Raw genomic sequence first — 21980 nt, 5'->3', positions numbered from 1 at the left:
ATCATTCTTCTAAAGAAAAATGTAACCGACTAATTTCAAACGTGTATTTATTTTTGTAATAATCAATGTTTTAATACGTACATTATTTTGTCACTTAAAGAAAACCCAGTAGTTCAGTAAACTTCTTGCTTGTTGTTTCTCTATTGAAAACATGCGTCACGCGGACTAGGACTCTGTCTGTATCTGGCTTCATGCTCTGCTCACTTTCTTTCAGCGTTACCGCCATTGATTGAAAGCGGTAAGATAAGAGAGATTGGAAATTATTCGTCTCTGCTTTGGTACAGTTTCCAGCTACTTAAAACGCTCTTTTCTTTTTTTTTTCGATGTTAGTGACATGTCTGCTATCGGTTGAATATTGTTGGCTGCACAATTATACAGTGGAAGTAATCGTTAAAAATCTTTTCAAAATACAGAGTGAATCATTTCTAAATAAAAATAATAGTGGCAGCATAAATTATAAAATACAAGAAAGCCATAAGTGGACTACCGTAGTTTTACGGTGCTTTTCTTTCACGCTATAAGATTTTTTAAAGAAACTGCTTAATGCTGGAGTAGACGAATGAGCAGATGATAAAAGTTTTTTTTTTATATTCGAATGAACATTTTTGGACTTGAGTAAGAATGTACGACCTAAATCAATTGTTGAAGAATTTTTATTTGTTAACTGGCAGGTATGGCAATTATAACTATGGAAGCGACAAAGGATTCACTAAAATGTACTCATTAACCACGACCTTTTCGAGTGTAATTCTCGCCACCACCAATTAGGGGTGATACATTCGGTACAAGCACACATTAATCACCTGCATGTAGCGATCCCACAAACACCGGATGTCTTGATTATCTCTAGGAACCTCCAAGTCCAGCACGCACTGCGTCATGCACTGTATGAACAGCTGCACTTGATCCCGCGTCCAGCCATTCTGCTTCCACGGTTCGATCAACCGTTCCGTCATTTCGACGAATAAAAGTCGCAACTCGCGCGTACGATGCAGATTGCAGGCAAGCATGATGATGGACCGATAGTAGGAGCGGAAATTGTTTTCCACCTCCTGGTACGCTCGCTCGAGCAAGGTAGGCTTCAACCGCAACGACACGAGGCTGGAAGAACCACAAAAATGTTGTAATAGAACACCATTCGCACCCTTGGCCAAAAAATAGACCAGAGCGCTACTTACTGCTTGATTTCCTTTTCCTTATCCAACAGGTAGCGTATCTCGCGCAAGTCCAACAAGAACTCCTTATCCATCTCAGTGTCCAGGTAGTCCGCTCCGGAATGTTGGTACGTATATGTCCAGAAGGTCATCAGTGCCTGGGCAGAAAACAAAACGTGAAGCACCACCCGAAAGCTTATAATAACCAACCCAACCGCTAACCTGTGCACAATCGTAAAAATCCTTAAAGTTCAGATACTGCAGCTTCCTCTTGGTCGTTTCGAAGCGAAGACAAGCGATAAACACCACGGCGGCGTACTTTTGCGCGAGTTCCTCCGGCAGTATGAACTGCTGGCGAATGTTGTGGGCCAGGTTGCCCTGTGTTTCTTCCACGGCTTTGAATATTCGCTTCACGTTGTCGAACTGGCGCCGGCACGATTTCAAACGCACGCCCGTTTTTTCTGCCACCTCGTCTAGATCTTTGCGATTGCGCGAGTTCAACTTCTTGCCGAACAGCTCCCTCGCTACCGTATCGTCCAGCGAGTAATATCGCTCGATCAGCAGCGATCTGTCTTGTGGGCAAATCTGGAACGTCGGCTGCTCGGCCAGCTTGGGAGGGGCGTGTAGAAATTTTTCCAGCATTGCGTACGTCCGGTAGTGGTCTTGCACATCCGATGCGATCAACTCCGCTGGAACGTCGGCAAAAATGCCACCTTTCTGCTTCAGTAATGCGACCGCTTCCACGACTGGAAAGAAACACATATTTATCATCGCCCTGCGTATGGAGACCCTGTCGTTCGATTCACTTACATGTGTACCCTTCTACCCATAGCTGGTATATTTCCGGATCGATTATCGTGTAATTGCTAATAAAAACGTCTACATTTACATCGGAAAACATCGTTTCGAGACGGAGCTAACGTTTTGCTTTCTCGTATTGCACTATTTCCCGTATTGCAACTACCCGATATTTTGGCGAGTTTTTGTTCGTCTGCGTGGTTGTCTCACACAGCTCGACTAGAATGTGAAATTACTTCCTGCAGCTTTCCTAACAACTTCGTGCGATTCAACACGAACGTACGGATGTATTAACTATTAGGAAATCAAGAAACTGCGGAAGGAGTGTTGTAAACAGTTTTGTAAACAATTCCCATCCTTGTTTTGAAAATATTTTGCTTTTTTGACATTTGAGCTCACGTATTCATTTGGCTGTTTTCCCAACGCACAATTCAAAGCGCGGTCGTTGAGAGAAATATCAAACTCTTCAAAATTGTAAGATTTACTCAAAAGTTACAGATTTTATTACGATTGAAAATCAACAGAATGGGAATCAATACATAAATACATCAACTTATCGAATATAGAGTGTATTCGTGTTAAATAACTTGATGAAAGAATAAGTGAGAATGTCTAGCTTCTCACTTCTCACTCACAATCTCTCACATTCTCTCATGCGACGCTAGCGACATCTACGTGTGAGCTAAGTTTGAATTCGTCGATTTAAATTTACACATGCTCACTGCTATGTCTTCGAGTTAGCTGTAAAACCGAAACAGTTAAAGTTACAAAAATTTGGCATGTAAGACAATATCTGCATGGGTATATTGTACAAATTCAGAAATAATAAATAGGTCGTAGCTATCACTAAAACTGCAATTAAGTGAATTTAAGCAATTTAAAATCAATCATTTCTTTATTTATTGTCCCACTCAAGGAACGATAAAACCTTGAACATTATTTGGACATTATAAATACCATGTATAAGAATATAGTGAGATAAACTACAGTTCATAATGTAAGACAAATAGAAAGATAAAAGGTATTGATATGAGTATCTATTTTATTTCATTATTATCTATTTTAAGTTTTTTCGAATATACAATCACACTGAAAGATCATCTTGCGTTACTAAATTGGTTAAAAAAAATCTTCCTGGATCTTTCTTCTAACAATCGTTCTGACATGTAATCGCTAACTAGTTCTTGTAACAGTAACCCTCTATATGTCCCTTGCCATGTGATAGATACACACATGCCATTTAAAAAAATCTTCAACACCCTGCTTGAAACCTTTCCGATAATATAATTGCCCAGCAGGTGTCAAATTCTTTCGTTTAATTCAAACAACTAATTATCAGAACCGTAATCGGAACAATGATGTAAACCAATCAATTTCATCGGAACAATGATAAAAACAAATCAATTGCCTGTCTGAAAGCTCCTACTCAATGTAGCAAGCTTTCAGGATAAAAAAAATCCTCCATGCCCTTGAAAGCAATATAGAAGAAGTACTTTCTCATGATAGCGCTTCTATCTTGTGCCGCTGTACGCGACTATAGTTAAAGGCTCGCTAGAACGCGATCACGATTATTCCTGCGTGATACTCCTGCAATCAGTGAGCGATAGCGTTGCTCTCAGTCTCAGTCGCGCGGTGACCATGCCAGAGTGAACACGTACTTGATCAGACGATCGAACATTCGACTGATCCCATTTCCAATTCGTGATTCGTGGATACCTCGTGCTCGTCATTTTTTCGCGTGTTACAGTTTGATACCGTGATAGTGTGAACCTGCACTATATTGCTCCTACAACCCGTAAACGGGTACAGAGAGTAAGGTGCTTTTAGAGTGCGTTGTCGAATAATGCTCCAGTTCTAACAGGGAGTTGTGCGGTTCTAAGATCAATTGAGTGCATGATGTGCAGCGGAAGCTGTGAGCCGTAGTGAGAAAAAAAACACATACATCAAGAAAACGTCCGTGCACGTTCGCTTCCGGTAGGAAATACGCATCGTGATGAAATTTACCATGCAAAAAGGCGCCTTTATTCTGGCGATCCTGCTGGTTCGCGGTGCAGTTGGCGCTGGCAAAACAGCACACGAGCTTGATAACGATGAACTGTGGGATCGCTTGGTGAAAGGAAACATACACGAATTCAAAACAAACGTCGCCAGTGATGGTACGCGAACATCATACGTCGATGGATCCGCCGAGGCAACCCCGAGAAACCCCAGCGATCGATCCCTTCCGGACGTCGGCGATGATGGCGGACTGATCAGTGCTATCAGCTACAGCGACCACAGCGACACCGAAGAACCCATTGATGGTGATAACGCGATGCTACCAGATGATGAGCTGCTTGTGCTCAATGAAAACACACCGACAAAGGTCGCCTTCTCGGCGGAACCGGCTGCCAGCCGGGAAGCTACTGATGACGAGGCATCCCCGGGTGCGATCGATCCAGACCTCGTCAATGACGGTGACGTAATGGATGGTAGTGGGCAGGATTCGCTTCCGCAGGGTGATGACCCGCTGCTGTTCGATAGGGAGCTCGTGAGCGTTTTGCGAAAGCGTCCCGAGTCGCGCGAAATGTTGGACCTGCTAGAGGCCATGGTGGGTCAAAAACCGTCGACGAACGAAACCAACGCAAACACGCCCGAATCCATCAGGGAGCGGTTACGTAGCCTGCTCACGCATGCGAAGGAAAAGCGACAACATTACCAAACGCTTCCCGGTATTCCCGAGTTGGATGAGCTGGAGATGAATCCAACGGAAGTTGAACCACAAGCCAGACCAGCCTCGTTGCTTGCCGATGGACGTGGAGTTGCAGCTCGCATGTCGAACGTACTGCTGCCGGATCTAAACCACACGCTAGCCACACACCGAGAGTCATTGTTGCCACCGAAAGCGGGCCAACGAAGCCTAGTAATCGTGTTCGATGCGACGGGATCGATGTTGGACGATCTGCAGCAGCTGCGAGATGCGGCTCGACTCATCATCGCAGAGATTACCCAGCGGGACAGCAATCCGATCTTCAACTACGTGTTCGTACCATTCCGGGATCCTCACGTTGGGCCACGGTTGGTGACACGCAACAAAACCGAACTACTGGACGCACTGGACAAGCTGCAGATCGTTGGTGGTGGAGATTGTCCCGAGGCAGCACTGGAGGCGATCGCGAGTGCCATCGAGGTAGCCATGCCGAACTCGTTCGTGTACGTGTTCACTGATGCCACCGCGAAGGACTTCCAGCTCGATCAGCGCGTGATGCAACTGGTGCAGAGAAAGCAAACCCCGATCACGTTTCTGCTGACGGGGTTTTGTGATGGGAAGTCATCGCCGGGGTACAAGGTGATGAACAACATTGCCGCCGCAAGCAACGGTCAGGTGTACGATCTGCGGAAGGATCAGATCGAAGAGGTGATGTTGGCGATCCGGGCGATGTTGAACATCAATCACGTGCCGTTAAAAGCGATCGATGCTCCGCAGGGTAAAGAGCACGAGATCGATCTGAACGTGGACAGCACGCTGAAGGAGTTCAGCGTGAGTGTGGCGGGTGTAAAGCCTACGATCGAGATCCTGGATCCGCAGCAGGAACCGTACGGTGGAATGCGTGACGTGCTGAACCTGGAGAACATACGCGTGGTGAATGTGGCCGATCCATCGCCCGGGAAGTGGAACATTAAGGCCACCGCAAACTCGTCCCACTCGGTGTTGCTTTCCGGGCTCAGTGAGGTGCAGTTTAAGTTTGGGTTTTCACTGCTGGAACCACGTGATACCGTGTCCTTGTCGCACCAACCGGTGTTGAACAGGGCGAACTACATCGCGATCGAACCAACCGATCCGTATCTCATCGAGGATCTCCATTCCGTCACGATCACATCTCACAATGTGGGCGTTCCAGCCGTTGATGAGGCGGTGTTTAATTTTACGCTACCGCTAGTGCGGGTTCTCGAGACCGGAGAGCTCTACCGTACCGATCCGTTTAGTGCACCTCGCCAGCAGTTCAAGATGACCGTTAACGGGAGGAACTCGCAGGGTGAACCAATCCAGCGGTTGCTTTCGACAGCCATCCAAGCAATCGCACAAACACCTCCAATCGTTACCGTTGGTTACTCGCAAGTACTCGAGCTGTTTGAGGGTGATTCGTTTCCGCTGGAATGCCGCATAGAATCGCCTTTCCCGGTGAAAGTAGACTGGCGTCACGATGGCACCGAAATCGCTCACAGGACGTTCGAGTAAGTGTTGCAAAATGGCCAGTAGAACACACGGGTACGGTTATCTAACTCTCATGATCTTCTCGCGATGATGGTCACTTCTGCGCCTCGTTTTAGCCAATCCAACGTTATGCCGTATTTGCTGATAAACGTGTCCACTGCCGACGCAGGGAAGTATACTTGCCATGCCAAAAACCACATCGGTGGTGATGAGAGAACGGTTCTTGTTCGAGGTGAGTGATGACGCGTGACAGATGTGACAGACAGTAAACACTTCATTCCCATCCACAGTAACGTCGTTGCGTAAGCCTACAATAAGTCTATCGCCTAAGTACACGGTGGCCGTCGAACATCACCATTCGGTGAAGCTTGAATGCGTGCTGGAGCAAGCCGATCCAACGACGGTAATCCATTGGACGCACAACGAGCAGGTTCTACCAGATGCGACCGGTAAGGTGTATCTAGCCTGGACACAGGTTGACAAACGTCATACAGGCAACTACACTTGCTTTGCGGACATCAACGGACAACGGATCACCAGCGATCGGAGCACTGTGGTAGTCGAATATGGCCCCAAAGTTCTTACCTCGCACGTCACACTGCTGGCAGAATACGGTAGTGAGGTCGAGATGGAATGTCAAATCGACGCCTTGCCCGTTCCGGACTACCAGTGGTTCTATCAGCGGCTGGACGAAACGAACCTCCCGGAGGTGTTCCAAACCGCCGACAGGACGATGCGCTTTGTCATGACCCCAGAACGGGCTGGTTTGTACAAATGCGAGGCGAAAAATGGTATCGGATCCGGCAAGCAGACGGTTGTCTTGGAAGGTGCCGCAAATGGTGAGAGTTTTGCCGGTTTTGTGGCCTGTCCACAGTCAGTGACTCAACGATGTTTCTTTCCAACGGTGTTCTAGATGCTCCGGCTATAATCAAACCCTCGGATAGTATCATTTATGCCGCACCGGGAGCATCGATCACGCTTAACTGCTCTTGCGAGCTTTGCCAACCGCTCACCGAGTTTATCTGGACCACTGAACGCGGAACGTTCGAGAGCAGCCCGGAAAAAGCGATAAGCAACATGAGGGTTGCGCTCGACAACGATCAGTCCCGCAATGCCGTGCGATATCTGCTCACGATCGACGACTTTCAACCCCACAATACGGCCCATTATACGTGCATCTTTTCCAATCAACACGGTCTCGACGCAATGATACTGGAGCTACGTATGATGGCCGTACCGGAAGTGGACGCCATGCTGCTCGACGGTGAAACTATACCGTCGGGTGCTAAAGTTCCCCGAATGCCCGGTCAGGCAAAATCCCTCAATTGTGACGTCGTGGGACTTCCCGATCCCACGGTTCTGTGGCTGCTGAATGGTGAACCGATCGTTACCAACGAACTGCTGCAGCTTGAAAATGACAACAAAACTGTTATCTTTCGGGAGCCGTTTGAAGCGTCAGTTCAGGGAAACTACGAGTGTGTGGCAAGTAATCCGTTTGGAACGGTTTCTTCCACTCTGGAGCTTTTGGTAGGTGCTGCACCCGAAGCGGCGACTGTGGCTCGAAAGTTAAGCGCCAAAACCGGTGAAAACATCGTTATGGAGTGCATGATAAGCGGTACACCGGAGCCCACCATACGCTGGGAGCCGGAGAAAGCGTTCGCAGATCCTTCCCTGAAGCGGCAGGTCCTGCAAGTGTCGTACGAAAAGGCCGCACTGTACCGATGCACGGGTGAGAACGAATATGGTAAGGCGGAGCAAACGATCATGCTGGAGACGTACGGAGCACCGGATGTGAAGGGTGCTTTGAATCTTGCACTTCAATTCAGCACAGGACAAGATGTACTGCTGGAGTGCTATGGTTGGGGCATACCTGAGGTAACTGACCAAAAAAACAGATAATTTCAACGTCGTTAATGCATTCAATTCCAATTTTATTATATTTTTCAGCCAACGATACGCTGGACATACAACGGCGCACCGGTAGAGCTTGGTCCCGATGTGAAATTGATGGATCAAGGACTGCGAATTTTCAACATATCATTCGACCGAAACGGTGTTTACGGTTGCGTGGTGGAAAACGAGTATGGAATAGTGCAAAAAATTCACTTCGTGACCGTACGAGGTAAGGTTTTGTGGTGATCCCAATCATCGATCAATCATTTCGTAGGCATGGAACTAAAGTACGGCGTCCTTGGCATCGATAGCAGAAGCTTTTCCAGTGGCACGCCAACAAAACGGCCAATTTCTCCACTCGACTTTAGAGTACGCTCGGGCCATCCTTCTGGCGGTTGCCATTCCGGTCGTTGTTGGCGGCAACAGTTATGCTGCAACGTTTTCATCGTCTCTTCGAATCGTTCCTTCGATACGCGTTCGGCTTTGATTCGCTCACGGAACCAAAGATCTTGCTGATAGAACGTCGGAAGTTTCATGATTTCTGACGACTACTGTCGGTGGTTCCACGGGTGGTTTTACGTCTTCATGCGTTGCGTACTAAATGATTGCTAAGATTGCGCTTTACCAATCGTCTTGTGATGCATATGACACACATCAAAGGTTACTTCGATGAACGCGCTTTTCATAATCCTTTTGATACATGCTCATTTGCCACCCCCACGAGTCACTCTTTCTAGCAAATTTTCTAATGTTCTGTAAATCTCCCGTTTCCTTGTTCAGATGCACCTAAAATAACATCGGCGTTAGACCCACACATAACCTTGCTGCCGAATGACACGGTTCGCTTCGAATGCACAGGCACCGGAAGTCCGCCTCCAACCGCTTCTTGGGTGCTCAATGGGACCGTGATCTTACACGAACGCTTCCTGTACCTGTCGTACAACAACGCATCCACGGGAACGTACAGTTGTTTGCTCGAAAGCATCGAAGGAACGGATCGTCAAAACATGTTCGTAAACGTGCTGCGCCCACCACAGAGGGTATCCGGACTAAATGGCACCGACGCCCTCACGCCACTGAAGCTGCGTGCCAACGATCCGCTAGTTTTGGAGTGTCCGTTTGAAAACTTCCATAGCCTACTATGGCAGCTGGACGAACGCAATCTTGAAGAGTACTTCGATCTCACCGACGTTAAGCTGAAGGAGAACCTGCTCATCATCGATCGGCTTCGATCGCGCCACCAAGGCACGTACACCTGCGTGGTCAAGAACCGAGCTGGCAGTGACCGGCAATCGTTTGTGGTCGGTGTCCTGACGCCTCCTGTCATTGAGCGCACTTACCCGGAAGAGTTGAGTGATGAATTTGGTATCCTTGCTGAGGATAGGAACACCGAGTGGTTACCGGACAAACCGGTCCAAAGTGCGGTGGAAGTGAATCTGCTCTCCGGTGAAACCTTACAGCTACTCTGCCAAGCCAGTGGTTCACCAAAACCGAGCATCCACTGGAACCGTGGCAATGATCTGGACCGCGTGGTCTCTCAAACCGCCAACCTAACCATTGCCAACGTGGCGCTTCACCATAGCGATCTGTACACGTGCGTAGCCGAGAACGAGCTTGGCCGATCGACACAAATATATCGGCTGGACGTTATGACTTCGCCCCAGTTCTACGATGATCCGGTACAATCCATCGTGGTTTATGTTGGGGATAATGTGGAACTGGACTGTGAGATGCAAGCCAATCCACCTGCTTCCTACCAGTGGCTGAAAGAGGAGTACGTATCGCTGCTTGCTAGCCGAGCCCTTCAACCGTCACTAATTGAGGTCCAACAATTATACTTTCCTTGCAGTGTTTCCCTTGAGGAATTTGGCACCATGCTTGAGTTTGTGAACATACAACCGCATGATTCCGGACTGTACCATTGCGAGGCGGAAAACGTCTTTGGTCACAACAAGAAATCCTTCAAGGTGTTGGTATACCGTGAGTATGGCTTGCAAGGTTGCTTCAAACGGCGGTTTCTGGTGGGTGTTTAATAAATTCCACTTTCCACAGAACCTGCCGAAATAACGATATTTTCCTCGAACCAAACCCTGCTCGCGGGAAACAATGTCGAGCTGGATTGTGAAGCGATCGGCAATCCCATGCCGGTACTCAGCATTATTCACCGTGGTGAGGTGTTAGCTTCCACTGCAGAGCTCGACACCTCCACGATGATCATCGATCGACAGTACCGCGTCAAGATCAACCTGTTCAAGAGCCTGCAAGCGTACAGCTTCCTAGCGACGCGTGTCTCACCGTATGAGGTTCGGTTTTCCTTGCGCCAACCGCAAGCAACCCGGTTGGATAAAGGGAAATATCTATGTACCGCTCAGAATGCAATCGGGTTCGATGAGCGGATGGTGAAGCTGGACGTCTTGGTGGCACCGTATGTGCAAACGGAAAAACTCAAAGCGCTAGAGCAAACGGTCCGTTTGCTCGAAGGGTTACCACTGTTCCTGTTTTGTCCCATCGACGGCAGCCCAAAGCCAACCATCGGGTGGTTCCGGAATGGTAACCGATTGAAGCACTCGACAAGCACACTGTTCCTGCCATCGGTGCAGCTACGCGATGCCGGTTCGTACATATGCTTCGGTGAAAATCCCGTGGGCAAGGTGGAGCTTTCGTTCGATCTTGAAGTGCTGGTACCTCCGTCGATCATATCTAGCGCGCTGTACGGTGAACCTAACCTCTCTCTCGACCAACCCGACCAGGAGGAGATACAACTGCTCATGGGTGAAAATGTGACACTCGATTGCTCCAGCCTGGGCCATCCCGTACCGGAGGTTTACTGGGTGAAAGTCGACTACCTGGACGAACGGCAGAATCAGCTGCTTTCGTCTCGGGAACCATTGATCGAGCTGCACGGTATTAACGGCACAGTGACGTACTCCTGCTTCGTCAACAATACGGCCGGATCGGCTCAGAAACTGTTCCACTTGGTCGTCCAAGCTGCCCCATCATGGAAAACTGGCCCCGTGTATGATTACGAGCAGCGAGTATCGCTTCACCACAGCCTCGATTTGACCTGCGAAACCAACGGCTCTCCGGAGGCATCCGTCAAGTGGATGAAGGATGGCCAGCAGTTGAGCAAGCTCGATGGTGCTTATTTTTTCGGTGTAAATGGGCAAACCTTGCGCTTGCTAGCCGCTAAGCTCACGGACGCAGGAAACTACCAGTGTGTGGCAAGCAACATGCTCGGTCAGGTGAGCCGAGAGTTCCACGTAACAATAGATGGTAAGTAATGCCAGGATAATGGAACGTTACGCTAGCTTCTTGATCGCGCATTGCTCTCGTTCCACAGTTCCCGTGAGTTGGTCTCCGTGGGGTAGCTGGTCGGAGTGTAGCTCAACCTGTGGCAAGGGCACCCAGTTCCGATCGCGCATTTGTCTGCTCTTGAATGGATCTCCGGCACATGGCGATCGATTCAACTGCGTCGGAGAGAACGTAGAGATGAAGTCCTGCGAGCTGCTGCCATGTCCCGTGAACGGAGGCTGGAGTGACTGGACGAGCTGGAGCAACTGTTCGCTCGAGTGCGTGTCCGAGTACAGTGGCGAACGATCGATTCGCCATAGGAGTCGCACTTGTGACTCACCACCTCCATCGCTCGGTGGAAAACCGTGCATTGGCGAAGAGTATGAAGAGCAACCGTGTCACGTGAAGTACTGTCCCATTGACGGTGGTTGGACGGCATGGTCAAGCTGGACGACGTGTAGCGAACCGTGCGGGTTTGGACGTAGCATCCGTCTGAGAAGCTGCTCAAATCCCGTACCACGCCACGCCGGAAGGACATGCGATGGGGCGGAAAGTGAGGCACGCACGTGCAAGCTGCAGGAGTGTCACGTGGATGGTGGGTGGTCTGAGTGGACACCATGGACGCGATGCAGTAAATCCTGCGGCACAGGCATTAAAACCCGCAAGCGCTTCTGCAACAATCCGGAACCGAAATCGGGCGGCAAAGCTTGTGTCGGACAAAACATCGAGCACACCCAGTGTGCGGTGAAGCGCTGCCGAAACGATGCCCTTCTGAGAACGATGGAGAGGAAAAAGATCCTAACACCACTCGTGACGTACGATTCGAACCCACCGCGATCGATGAAACCACCCACGGCATCGTCCGTGAACGATTTCGACAGCGAGGACTACGACGAAAGGGACACGGAACGTGATCGCGATCCGACCCGCAACTATCAGTACGCCGAAACCCAACCCGTGGAGTACGTGGACGTTCCGCCGAGCTACCTTGACGTGACTATCACACTAACGAACATGGTGCACCTATCGAACGATACGACGGACTTCAACTTCCACTATGGCAATTCGTCCGTGTTCTCGCATGATGGCCACAGGAGCTGTCCGGAAGGATTTGCTTTCAACGCGTCCATCGGTGGGTGCTCGGATAAGGACGAATGCGCCGAAGGTGCATGCTCCGGATGGGAGCAAACATGCACCAACACCGTCGGGAGCTTCGAGTGTGCCTGTACCCCGGGTTATCACCAAGTCATCCAGCAGACGGAAGATTACGATGGTTTCACGTCGGAGGACATGCAGTGCGTAGACGTCAACGAGTGCCGGGAGAAGTTGGATGAATGTTCACACTTTTGCGAGAACACCGTCGGGAGTTACCGGTGTTTTTGTCCCGAGCGCTATCAACTGTCCAGAGACGGCAAGACATGCACTATCAAGCGCAAGCGTAACGAACCGATGCGCAAGATGCCACGCTGTCCGGTAGGCTTCCAATGGGAGGATGGCTACTGTCAGGATGTCGACGAGTGCGCCCTGCAGAAGGACGAATGCGGTGAGAGTCTTTCCTGCATCAACACCCGCGGAGGGTACATGTGCGTGTACACCGATTGTCCCCCCGAGTACGATCAGGACATCGAGGCGGAATCTTGCGTACTGAACTGCACACATGGACGAACGCTTTGTCCGGATGGTGCACTTCGCCAGCAGACGATCTCGCACATGATCGTGACGTTGGATCACCTTCAACTGCAACAGCCCCTCGCGGTGGTGTCTATTCCGGCCGCCCAACGGTCGGATGAGTTTGACACAATGTTTGAATTTCGCGATCGTCGCCAAACACAGCTATTCTCGCTAAAAGCGATACGCAAAACATCCGGCGCGGTGCGATTGTACACGAAAAGAAAACTGCAACGTGGAAAGCTGTACAAGTTGAGCCTGATCGCTAAGTCCACTCGTCCTGCACAGCGGATCGTCGAATACGTTCACGAATTCATCGTTCACGTGTATTGGACGGATTAGTGTACGATTAGTGCTACTCAACATAGCATAGCTCATTGTAGGGTAACTTAAGCAGCTAACCATTAAGTCCATATCCATATTCAACTCTCACATAGGTGCAATGGTAGTGCTAGGTGGAATTTTAGTATACGAAAAGCTGCCAAAAAATATAACCAACGTCTGTAGAAAGAGACGCATTACAGTGTTTTTATTGTAGAATATGCCCCCGATATATTTATGCATCTGTTTCAATGCCAAGAAATTACCTTAGAAGGCCTCAACGTTGGAGTAGCCGGATTATGCTTAAGCATATTTTACCGTCGTTAGCACCCGCTACATCGACGACGTGCTGTGGATTCGCACGTGAAGGTCCAGAAGTGCCTTCTTCTTGATCTACTAGTAGAAAACGACGTGAAGTATCTGAGATCTCAACGTGACAGTGAATATTTGATATCACATGAATGGTTATATCCAAGAGAAAAGGCATGACGTATTGCATAAAACGACGGAAAGAACCGAACAGCAGTAAAGATGGAAGAGAGCCCTGCAAGAAAGAACTACATTATCCATGCAAACACGGGATTTCCCCGCAATGTTGGGAAAATCAATTCTCTGCAGACTAAAACCCCTCAAAGGCAAAAGTCAGGACCATGACCTTAACAATGAGACACAAAGCTTCAAAAACCCCTTCCGCTGAACCGACCTCAAAAGTAGCACGAAATTGAGAAACCTTCGATACGATAAGATATCTACATTTTGCAGTAGCATTTCGATGACATATTCATGCTTTTATTTTCAATGGAGAAAAATAAATCCTTCAACATTACTTTCAATCGTATAAAGTTTATTTCACGCTCCATCCGTCAGATTGCAATAAAACTGAAGAAAAATCTACAAAATTAAGTCTCACAATTTCGGAAACCTTTCTCAGATCTCCACAAGCTGTTACTACCCTTGCTTTATAGTACAAAATATAAATAGGTATATTGTACCTGCTTGGAGAATAGATAGTTTACAACGAAGGTTTTGTCAGAACCAGTTCTTCACGTCAGCCGTTCAATGTCTAGTAAATTGCAGGACATTTGTTTGTTTGTTTAGCAGCAATAACACACACACGGTTACTTTAGTCGTTCCTGACCGGTCTTCCGGTTAACTGGTTTTATTCTACTATAGGCTTTTTTCCATCGTTTCGTCTTCTTTGGTTCATGACGGACTCTATCCTTATTGGACAAAAGGGATTCCGTTACAATGCCAACCAGACGACTGCAGTGTGTCATCGATTCTCTCCGAAAAGTACATCACGTTTTGCGGAGAAGAACTGCGTGGAAGCACTTTTACGAGAGTTTCTAACGTAATTCCAGTCGATAGAAAGGCAGAACCGGGATTATATTACGATTACAACGCTGATGTTAGACGCTAAATAGTTGCTTTAAATATTGTTTATATAAAACTGTCTGCCTATTTACAGGAACGATAGCCGCTTTCCGGGAGGCAGATATAAATGGCTAAATTGTTAGCGTATCATATGTTTTACCTTTACGTTTGTTGATAATGTTTACCACTTACGTCCGTAGAAATTCTTCCTGTACAGGCCTTATAAGATTTAGGGTATGGGAAAGAAGGCAGGTCAATGAGTAGCAAGATTATAATATCTTGTTCATATTATATGTTTCACTAAAAGCGTATCAGAGTTACGATTACGGAAACGCGCACCCACCCGATTTGCCTAAGCTATCTTTTGCTATTTTCCGGCACAACATACGCGCAAACTTTATTATCTCCTCCAAAGGATCTGCTTAATCTTGCCTAGATTTGTCACAAGTGATACGTTTGAACGCACACTCTCCGCTCCGCTGTTTTAGCATATAACATACCGTTTGATTTCTGTAAGCGTAATTAAAATATTGTTTGTTTATTTGTTCTCTTTTTAGTATCTCTATCAAATTTCCTAGCCACCAAAAAAGTAAACGAATAGTCTCATGATTGACAAACACAATAAAAACTGTTACTGGGACCGTCTGTAACACTATTTTGAGTCATAGCTACCTATAGACCTAGAGGAACAACTGTAATCGAATAAAAACATAAAAGAATTAAAGTTAACTCTGACCACGTGGTCGGCGACTAGTTCGACCTGGTGATTAACCTGATAGTATAACGGCCTGAGAATGGAACACTACACGGAGACACTTATTACTTTAAATCAAGCTCTTCGCTCGTATCATCGGGACTATCGTTGCGGCTTTCATGCTCCGAGGGCTCATTTTCGGATTTATTGACTGGAGTTTCATCCAAAGAAGATTTTTTCTCTGGTGTCCCATTGGTAGTACTAGCAGTTACCGAATCCTTGCCATTTTCTTCGCAACCACTTGAGACCGACGCAGGTGTTTGCACTTTTTCCGAATGTTCACTCTCGCTTCCCGACGAATCGTCCTCTAAACGACCATTTGCATCGTTGTCGGTCTTGTCTGCTGGTGCAGTAACTGGTGCCATCGAAACGACATCATTGTCCTGTGACCTGTTCGAATGGCTACGCTTTTTGCGATGTGCCAGTCGCTTTGCGACCGCTTCCTTGCATCGATTGATCAGTTCCTCGTACGGCTGGCCATGCAAAAAGCACACAATGATCACTGTCATGTTGTCACCGCCTATACCCCCCATCTGGCAGTCCGGTGCGAGACAGTGAACCATAATATTTTCGCATATCTGCTGCGGGTAGATGCCTTGAGCGATTTCCGCCTGCACGAAATCAAGCACTGCCTGGCTGGAAAGTACATCCCATATACCATCACAGGCAATGACGAGAAAATCCCAGTCTTCCGTTATTTCGCGCTCCTCTATGTCCGGAAACGCCGTCACCATTTGCTCCTCGGGCAGTTTGTGTTTGTTGCGCTTCAGCCCAAAATCTCCAAGCGCGCGCGAAAGCGCCAAATACCCGTTCACACGGTTGTACTCCACGTAGCCACCGGCGCTGCAAATGCGCTCCTTTTCCGTTTCGTTTGTCGGTTTGTGATCGAACGACAGAACATCCAGTCGACCGTCAACGCAGGCGATCGCTCGCGAATCTCCTGCATTCGCACAGTATAGCCGGTTGTCCTTGATTAGCACCGCCACAGCGGTTGATCCGGACATTTGCTCACGCAGGGCTTCGTTGTTTAGCATGGCCTCGTCCAGATCTAGAAATCCTTGCTGAAGCGCATGCTTTACGTCTCTGCCGTATTCCGGCCTGCGTGTGATGTACTTGTGAAGATGCTTCCCAGCGTACTCGGCAACCTTCGCACCTCCGTGCCCATCGTATACGGCGAAAAACGACGTCCCGGGATCGTCCGGTAGCGAGAGTATGTGTGTGTGCGAGTCTTCCATGTGCATTCGCCAGCCCTGCATACAACTGGAGCCGACTTTGTAGAAATCATTTTGACAAAAGGCTGATTCTTTGGAGGTTTCCGGTTCCGACAACGACTGACCCATTGTATCTTATGCGTCGATGTAGATTCACCAATGTTAATGTCCTCAATATTTCTGGAATCCGGATGTAATCACAAAATTAGTACCCCGTTATTACTTGTCCATAAATAATCGAAATCGGAATATATATAGGAAAACTACTATGCACAACTGTAACGAAGCAAGTCAAATAAAACAGTATGAACATCGCGAACAAATCTTACAAACCATTCCATTCATGGCACAAAATGATCATAAACAATCTAATCGACAAAACCCAAACAACGACTGTTTGCTCCGGAGTGCAATCGATGTCAAGGCGTCTAGCTTTAGCCGTTAAACATCGGTGATTATAGCAGGCATTTGCTGCCGTAAGTAGCAGGCATACACGGCGCACACTTTGATCGAAAACCAGTCGCCGGTGCATCACAAGCCATGATCACTTGGCTAGAAACTAAAAATACTCACCACTACTGCACGCCGGTCGATTTACGAATGGGTAATCCACGAGGTGCAAAATGTAGTGTGAAATTTGTCCGACAAAGGCTAGATGGACGATGGCCTGTCACCGACGAACGGTTCCTCTATTTCCATAAGTAAAGCACAATCTTGTCCGTTCGTAGTTGTTCAATTACAAACACGTGATCCGACACATTCGATTATGTTCGCTGACAGGATCGGCCGAAATTGATAAAACTGATGATGATCACCTATGATGGCTACGCTCGCACAGTGAAATAAGGATCGAAGGTGGTGTATATTCGCCGCTGCTCCGTTGATTGATTTGGGTTGGGAAAAATCACTACCCTAGCGTGCGTCTGTATGCAAAAAGAAGAAAATGTTTTAAATATAAACCGCGTACTATTCTTTACTACGGTCACTAATCAGAGCCACACGGGCTCGCTAATGAATGATAATAAACGTTCCGCATCCTTCTTTTAGACGTTCTACATAACGCGCGAATGGGTTTATATGTTTGTTTGTTTTTCCATGAATACTCATTAATGTATGCCTACTGTAACGTAATGAACTACACATTTTTTCCTCCAAGTACTACTCCATTAAATTGTTATTTAGCTGCATCATGTGTTATTTTCAGTTGTTCTCGCTGATATACACTTTTTTCTATACTTTGGTTGTGATGCAGAGCACAAAAGGTAACTGATAACACATAGGACCATAAACATCGAAATCAAGTCGATGCTCATTCTATTCGCAAACCGATGAGGTAAACCAGTGCCGAAGTCCTCAAGCTAACACACAAAGAAATGCACTGTACTGTAATCTACAGGTAACAAAAAAACGCTACGAATCCCTCGAACTACAGACTGAAGACTCAGCCCAGGTGATAAAAAACACAATTTCACATAATCTCTTATCAGCTTGTGGAGCTAAAAATTGCGATGAATCAACAGCATACGTACGGTAAACCTGATATTGATATTAAGCAGTAGTATTCGTCTAGAATTATCCCTTTTGATAATGTTTATTGACTTGCCAGCAAACTCCGAAATACTACTGTTTTCAAAGGCATTTTAATAAGAAACTTACTTCTCTCCTTGTATCAGCTCCACACAAGACTTACACTTCACTGTTTACTTCGATTGCACAAAGCCAATAGCATTATTTCTTCTTCCTTTGCGTGGTATTAATTAGTAATGTTTTAGATTTTTGTTGTAACGGACTTGAGTAGATATCCCGTGATTATTGTATAGTTCAACAACGATTCCCAAACTACAAGAGAAACGTATTATTTATCGTCTTAATGTTTCCGTATTTGTGGAAAAATCCCGTGCTGCGACATAAGCTTACACCGTACTGTTGTGACAGTTTTTTTCGAATGTGTCCTACGACATTACAAAGGTTTATGATAACAGGTTAAGCTCTATAGACTTTGATGCCACATAGGTTATTCCAAGCCATGAACTATAGGTTCCATTTCTATGAACTATAGGTTTCATAGCGGTCATGCATTTGCAACACATCGCAAGTAAAACACTTATTTTCGTGGTATCGTGGTCTTTGATGCTGTTTGTTCTAAATTTATCAAATATTTTCAACTCACTGTCTCAAAGAAAATTAGTTTTGACATTACAAGAATCTTTCTTTAAACAAAACACTTATTGCACTCAATTGTGCACTACTGTATCTGGATTTACAAAAACAGTCCTAATAAACAAGTACATTTAAAAAAAATAACAAATTTGTTACCAAATTCTTACTTTTAACCTTTTTTTATTATACAAGTGCTTACGTTTAACCTTTTTTCTTTTTATGTTTTTCTTTTTCAACCTAATAACTTAAAAAAATCAGAAAAAAAAGTTTTTGTATCTAAAAGAAGCTTCACCTAAAACCTGAGGTAAAGAACCAACCCTAAATGAATAGCAAACTAGCAACCAGTGATACCTGTTGATGTAATTGCAGCAATCTCAAATTTACGGTCACCTTATTTATCACGTCCGTGTCGTTAAAGCGTTACCGGTAAAGAAAGGATATACTAGAATATTCGTATGCTGATGCATAGAATCAATTTTATGTTTTTTACCTCATTTACCGTTTATTGGAATCTAAAAATAAAACAAGCCAACAATTAACACGAGACAATATATAACATAGCACCATAAAATCTAAATAGTACCATAGAAGGCATGTTGTGAACACGACTTGCCTCGACACGTGGAAGAACACAGAAACAGCACGATTTTCAGTACTTTGTCCTTCAGTAATAGATCGAATTAAAAAAATAAGCCCAGCTTGGAGTTTAATAATTATGTCTAATTTAACGTACAACAATATTCCATATTTGTATGCCTTTAAATTATGGCAAACAGTTTCATTTTTGATTTTCACAGCGACTGGTGATAAAATCCTCGCTGAAGCCTTTCAAAAATTAAAGAGCTGGGCACTGCTACATAAACAATACGACTGACATTTAGCAGGATAGAAAAACGACCATTTTGCTACTGTGACATCACGCGTCACCACGGCGGAGTGAAAAATCCTCCTGTCGAAAAATCTCCTTGGCGTCAACGTTAAAAAAGCTGCGATAAAAACTGTGTTTCTAATGTAAGTGTTAATTGCAAGTGCTTAAAACTGTATACATGCCTTCTCTGACATCATTAGTTTCGAGTTTGTAATAAAATTCTGCTCTTTCAATCGTTATCTTCTGCAGAAATTCGTTCCGAAACGAGGCGTCCTAGCGACGCGGTTTCGTTCGAGCATAATGGCCGGCGGCTCGGGTACAAAGGTGGTGCAAATCACCAACATAGCCCCGCAAGCCACCAAGGATCAGATGCAAACGTTTCTGGGTACAGTAGGTAAAATCGACGAGATTCGCCTGTATCCCACAATCAGAGATGTGTCTTGTCCGGTTGTTTCTCGTATCTGCTATGTAAAGTACTTCGAGAGCAGTTGCGTAGCTGTAGCCCAGCACCTAACCAACACGGTGTTTATCGATCGGGCCGTGATTGTGATACCGGTGCAGAACGGTGTCATACCCGACGAATACAAGGCGTTAGAAATGGCCGCCAACGGCACTCTCGTTCCAGGATTGCACAGCTTCAACACACCGTCGAAGCTTCCGCCGGAAGTAGTGAACCGTATCGATGGGATGATTCCGAATCAGGTGGTGAAAACCATCGATCCAAAACTTGAAGAGCACGGACTCCCCGAGTATCCCCCTTTGCCGGTGAATTTTGACGCCAAAAAGATTGAAGAAACTCGTCGCACTATTTTGGTGATCGACATTCGCGCGGACTGGCGTCTCGAAGATCTAATGGAACATTTTAAGCCTGCCGGGGAGATCAAGTATGCGCGATACGCCGAGAACGAACGCAGCAAGTTTGCTCTTATTGAGTTTTGCGACCAGCGCAACATCGTCAATGCGCTCAAAATGCATGGAACCGAATTCCGGGGCTATCGCGTAAGTGTGCACCACTCGACACAACCGATAGTGAAACCGGAGGCAAAGAGCAACGAGGTGGCGCAGAAGGAAATTGAAGAAGCTATGACATTGGTTAAGGAAGCTCATACCATGATTTCCTCGATAGATCCTGTCGTCAACATCTACCAGAAAGATAAGAGCACCAGTCGGCGCCGGTCGCGATCGCGCAGTCGTTCGAAGGAACGTCGATCGCGGTCTCGTTCCCGAAAGCGCTCAAAATCGCGCAGTAAACGTTCTCGCTCCCGCAAGCGTTCACGGAGCCGCTCGAAGCGTTCTAGATCGCGTCGTTCGCCTTCTAGAAGTAAGCGCTCCCGCTCGAAATCGAAGCGGTCCCCGTCGCGTACGAAACGGTCACGTTCGCGCTCCAAACGATCACGGTCACGTGACCGGCGCAAGCGCTCCCGATCCCGCCGACGCAGCCGCACGCGCTCCCGCGAAAGATCATCACGCATTCGTCGATCGAGATCGCGTTCAAAGAAACGTTCCCGTTCACGCGAACGTCGTGAACGTAGCCGGGACCGCAAGAAATCACACCGCAACAAGGAGGAACGCCGTCGTCGTTCGCGTTCGCGATCGCAAAGCAGCAAGCGATCTGAATCCCGTGGCAGCCGTGTGAAGGAGGTAGTCGTGAAAACATCATCTAAACGTCGCAGCCGCACCCCATCGGACAAAAAGCTGAAGAAAATCCTCGAAGAAACTGTCAGCCGAGACTATGACGCCGAGGAACGCATGGACGCAGGCGGAGGCGTATTGGTAGAGGATGATGCGAGCAGTACCGGCAAGCAGTCGGTATCTTCGCCAACCCAACCTTCTGGTGCGGGTGGTTCGACTTCGTCGTCGTCCTCTTCGGGAGCTGCTGGTGTTGCCGTTGCTGCTGCAACACCTCGTGAGAAAACCGCTAGTCCAACGACGGAAAAATCAGACAACATGGACATCTCAAACTCACCGTAATGGGCTTCATTTTAAAATCTAGATGTCAATGGGCTGTAGCAGGGAAACAGCTTATTCCCAATTGAAATGCTCTACCTAATCTCACTTTCTTTGTGGGAAGAGCAACTTTTCTGGTGGTTCTGCGATAGTACGGTACTCTGTTGCTGCTACTTGCTCGTAAAATGCATTTTCTTCGTCTGTTTTTATTCTGTCTGGGATTATAATTTTACTGTATTAACGTCACTTCCAGAAATGTGAGGACGTGAACGAGAATGATACTGCTATATTTTCCAAATAAATCTAATAAGACTTCGTACGAACCTAAACCTCAGCTGGCATTCGA

At 46.9% G+C, this 21980-nt stretch overlaps 4 protein-coding genes across 5 annotated transcripts; 2 read left to right on the top strand and 2 right to left on the bottom strand.

The window, feature by feature from the left end:
- Positions 1 to 764: 764 nt before the first annotated feature.
- Positions 765 to 2055, bottom strand: LOC128723901 (acidic fibroblast growth factor intracellular-binding protein). The gene is made up of 4 exons (XM_053817669.1): positions 1965 to 2055; positions 1377 to 1900; positions 1179 to 1312; positions 765 to 1101 (listed from the first exon to the last, which is right to left on the bottom strand). Exons 1-4 carry the CDS (start codon positions 2053 to 2055, stop codon positions 765 to 767), a joined length of 1086 nt encoding a protein of 361 aa, XP_053673644.1.
- Positions 2056 to 3945: 1890 nt separating this feature from the next.
- LOC128732262 (hemicentin-1-like) lies at positions 3946 to 13341 on the top strand. Its single transcript, XM_053825440.1, has 9 exons — positions 3946 to 6167; positions 6264 to 6379; positions 6438 to 6986; positions 7061 to 8022; positions 8095 to 8269; positions 8821 to 9814; positions 9890 to 10020; positions 10093 to 11313; positions 11381 to 13341. The coding sequence occupies exons 1-9, from the start codon at positions 3946 to 3948 to the stop codon at positions 13339 to 13341; spliced, it is 8331 nt and encodes a 2776-aa protein (XP_053681415.1).
- An 835-nt stretch (positions 13342 to 14176) lies between these two features.
- On the bottom strand, positions 14177 to 17341 carry LOC128730906 (probable protein phosphatase 2C T23F11.1). Its single transcript, XM_053823996.1, has 2 exons — positions 17233 to 17341; positions 14177 to 16839 (listed from the first exon to the last, which is right to left on the bottom strand). The coding sequence occupies exon 2, from the start codon at positions 16786 to 16788 to the stop codon at positions 15514 to 15516; it is 1275 nt and encodes a 424-aa protein (XP_053679971.1). The 5' UTR covers positions 16789 to 16839; positions 17233 to 17341; the 3' UTR covers positions 14177 to 15513.
- Positions 17342 to 19987: 2646 nt separating this feature from the next.
- Positions 19988 to 21952, top strand: LOC128721864 (probable splicing factor, arginine/serine-rich 7). 2 transcript variants are annotated; one of them, XM_053815663.1, is made up of 2 exons: positions 19988 to 21521; positions 21561 to 21952. In XM_053815663.1, the coding sequence occupies exons 1-2, from the start codon at positions 19988 to 19990 to the stop codon at positions 21656 to 21658; spliced, it is 1632 nt and encodes a 543-aa protein (XP_053671638.1). In that variant the 3' UTR covers positions 21659 to 21952. The 2 variants fall into 2 exon arrangements, with proteins under 2 accessions (XP_053671638.1, XP_053671637.1); XM_053815662.1 differs by having other exon boundaries at positions 19988 to 21952.
- The last annotated feature ends 28 nt before the right edge of the window (positions 21953 to 21980 follow it).

Source organism: Anopheles nili, chromosome 2 (genome assembly GCF_943737925.1).
Source record: "Anopheles nili chromosome 2, idAnoNiliSN_F5_01, whole genome shotgun sequence".
In the NCBI taxonomy this organism is placed as follows: Eukaryota; Metazoa; Arthropoda; class Insecta; order Diptera; family Culicidae; genus Anopheles; species Anopheles nili.
The sequence above is the reverse complement of the archived record's forward strand: the minus strand, read 5'-3'. Positions and strand labels throughout refer to the sequence as shown.

Bases quoted from the DNA above. Each gene is read 5' to 3' on its own strand.
- LOC128732262 (XM_053825440.1), top strand. From the start codon at position 3,946: ATGAAATTTACCATGCAAAAAGGCGCCTTTATTCTGGCGATCCTGCTG. The intron at 6,168-6,263 runs GTAAGTGTTGCA...GCCTCGTTTTAG, and splicing joins ATCGCTCACAGGACGTTCGA to CCAATCCAACGTTATGCCGT. The intron at 11,314-11,380 runs GTAAGTAATGCC...CTCGTTCCACAG, and splicing joins GTTCCACGTAACAATAGATG to TTCCCGTGAGTTGGTCTCCG.
- LOC128723901 (XM_053817669.1), bottom strand. From the start codon at position 2,055: ATGTTTTCCGATGTAAATGTAGACGTTTTTATTAGCAATTACACGATA. The intron at 1,313-1,376 runs GTTAGCGGTTGG...TTTTCTGCCCAG, and splicing joins ATTTTTACGATTGTGCACAG to GCACTGATGACCTTCTGGAC. The intron at 1,102-1,178 runs GTAAGTAGCGCT...TGGTTCTTCCAG, and splicing joins AAGGAAAAGGAAATCAAGCA to CCTCGTGTCGTTGCGGTTGA.
- LOC128721864 (XM_053815662.1), top strand. From the start codon at position 19,988: ATGGCCGGCGGCTCGGGTACAAAGGTGGTGCAAATCACCAACATAGCC.
- LOC128730906 (XM_053823996.1), bottom strand. From the start codon at position 16,788: ATGGGTCAGTCGTTGTCGGAACCGGAAACCTCCAAAGAATCAGCCTTT.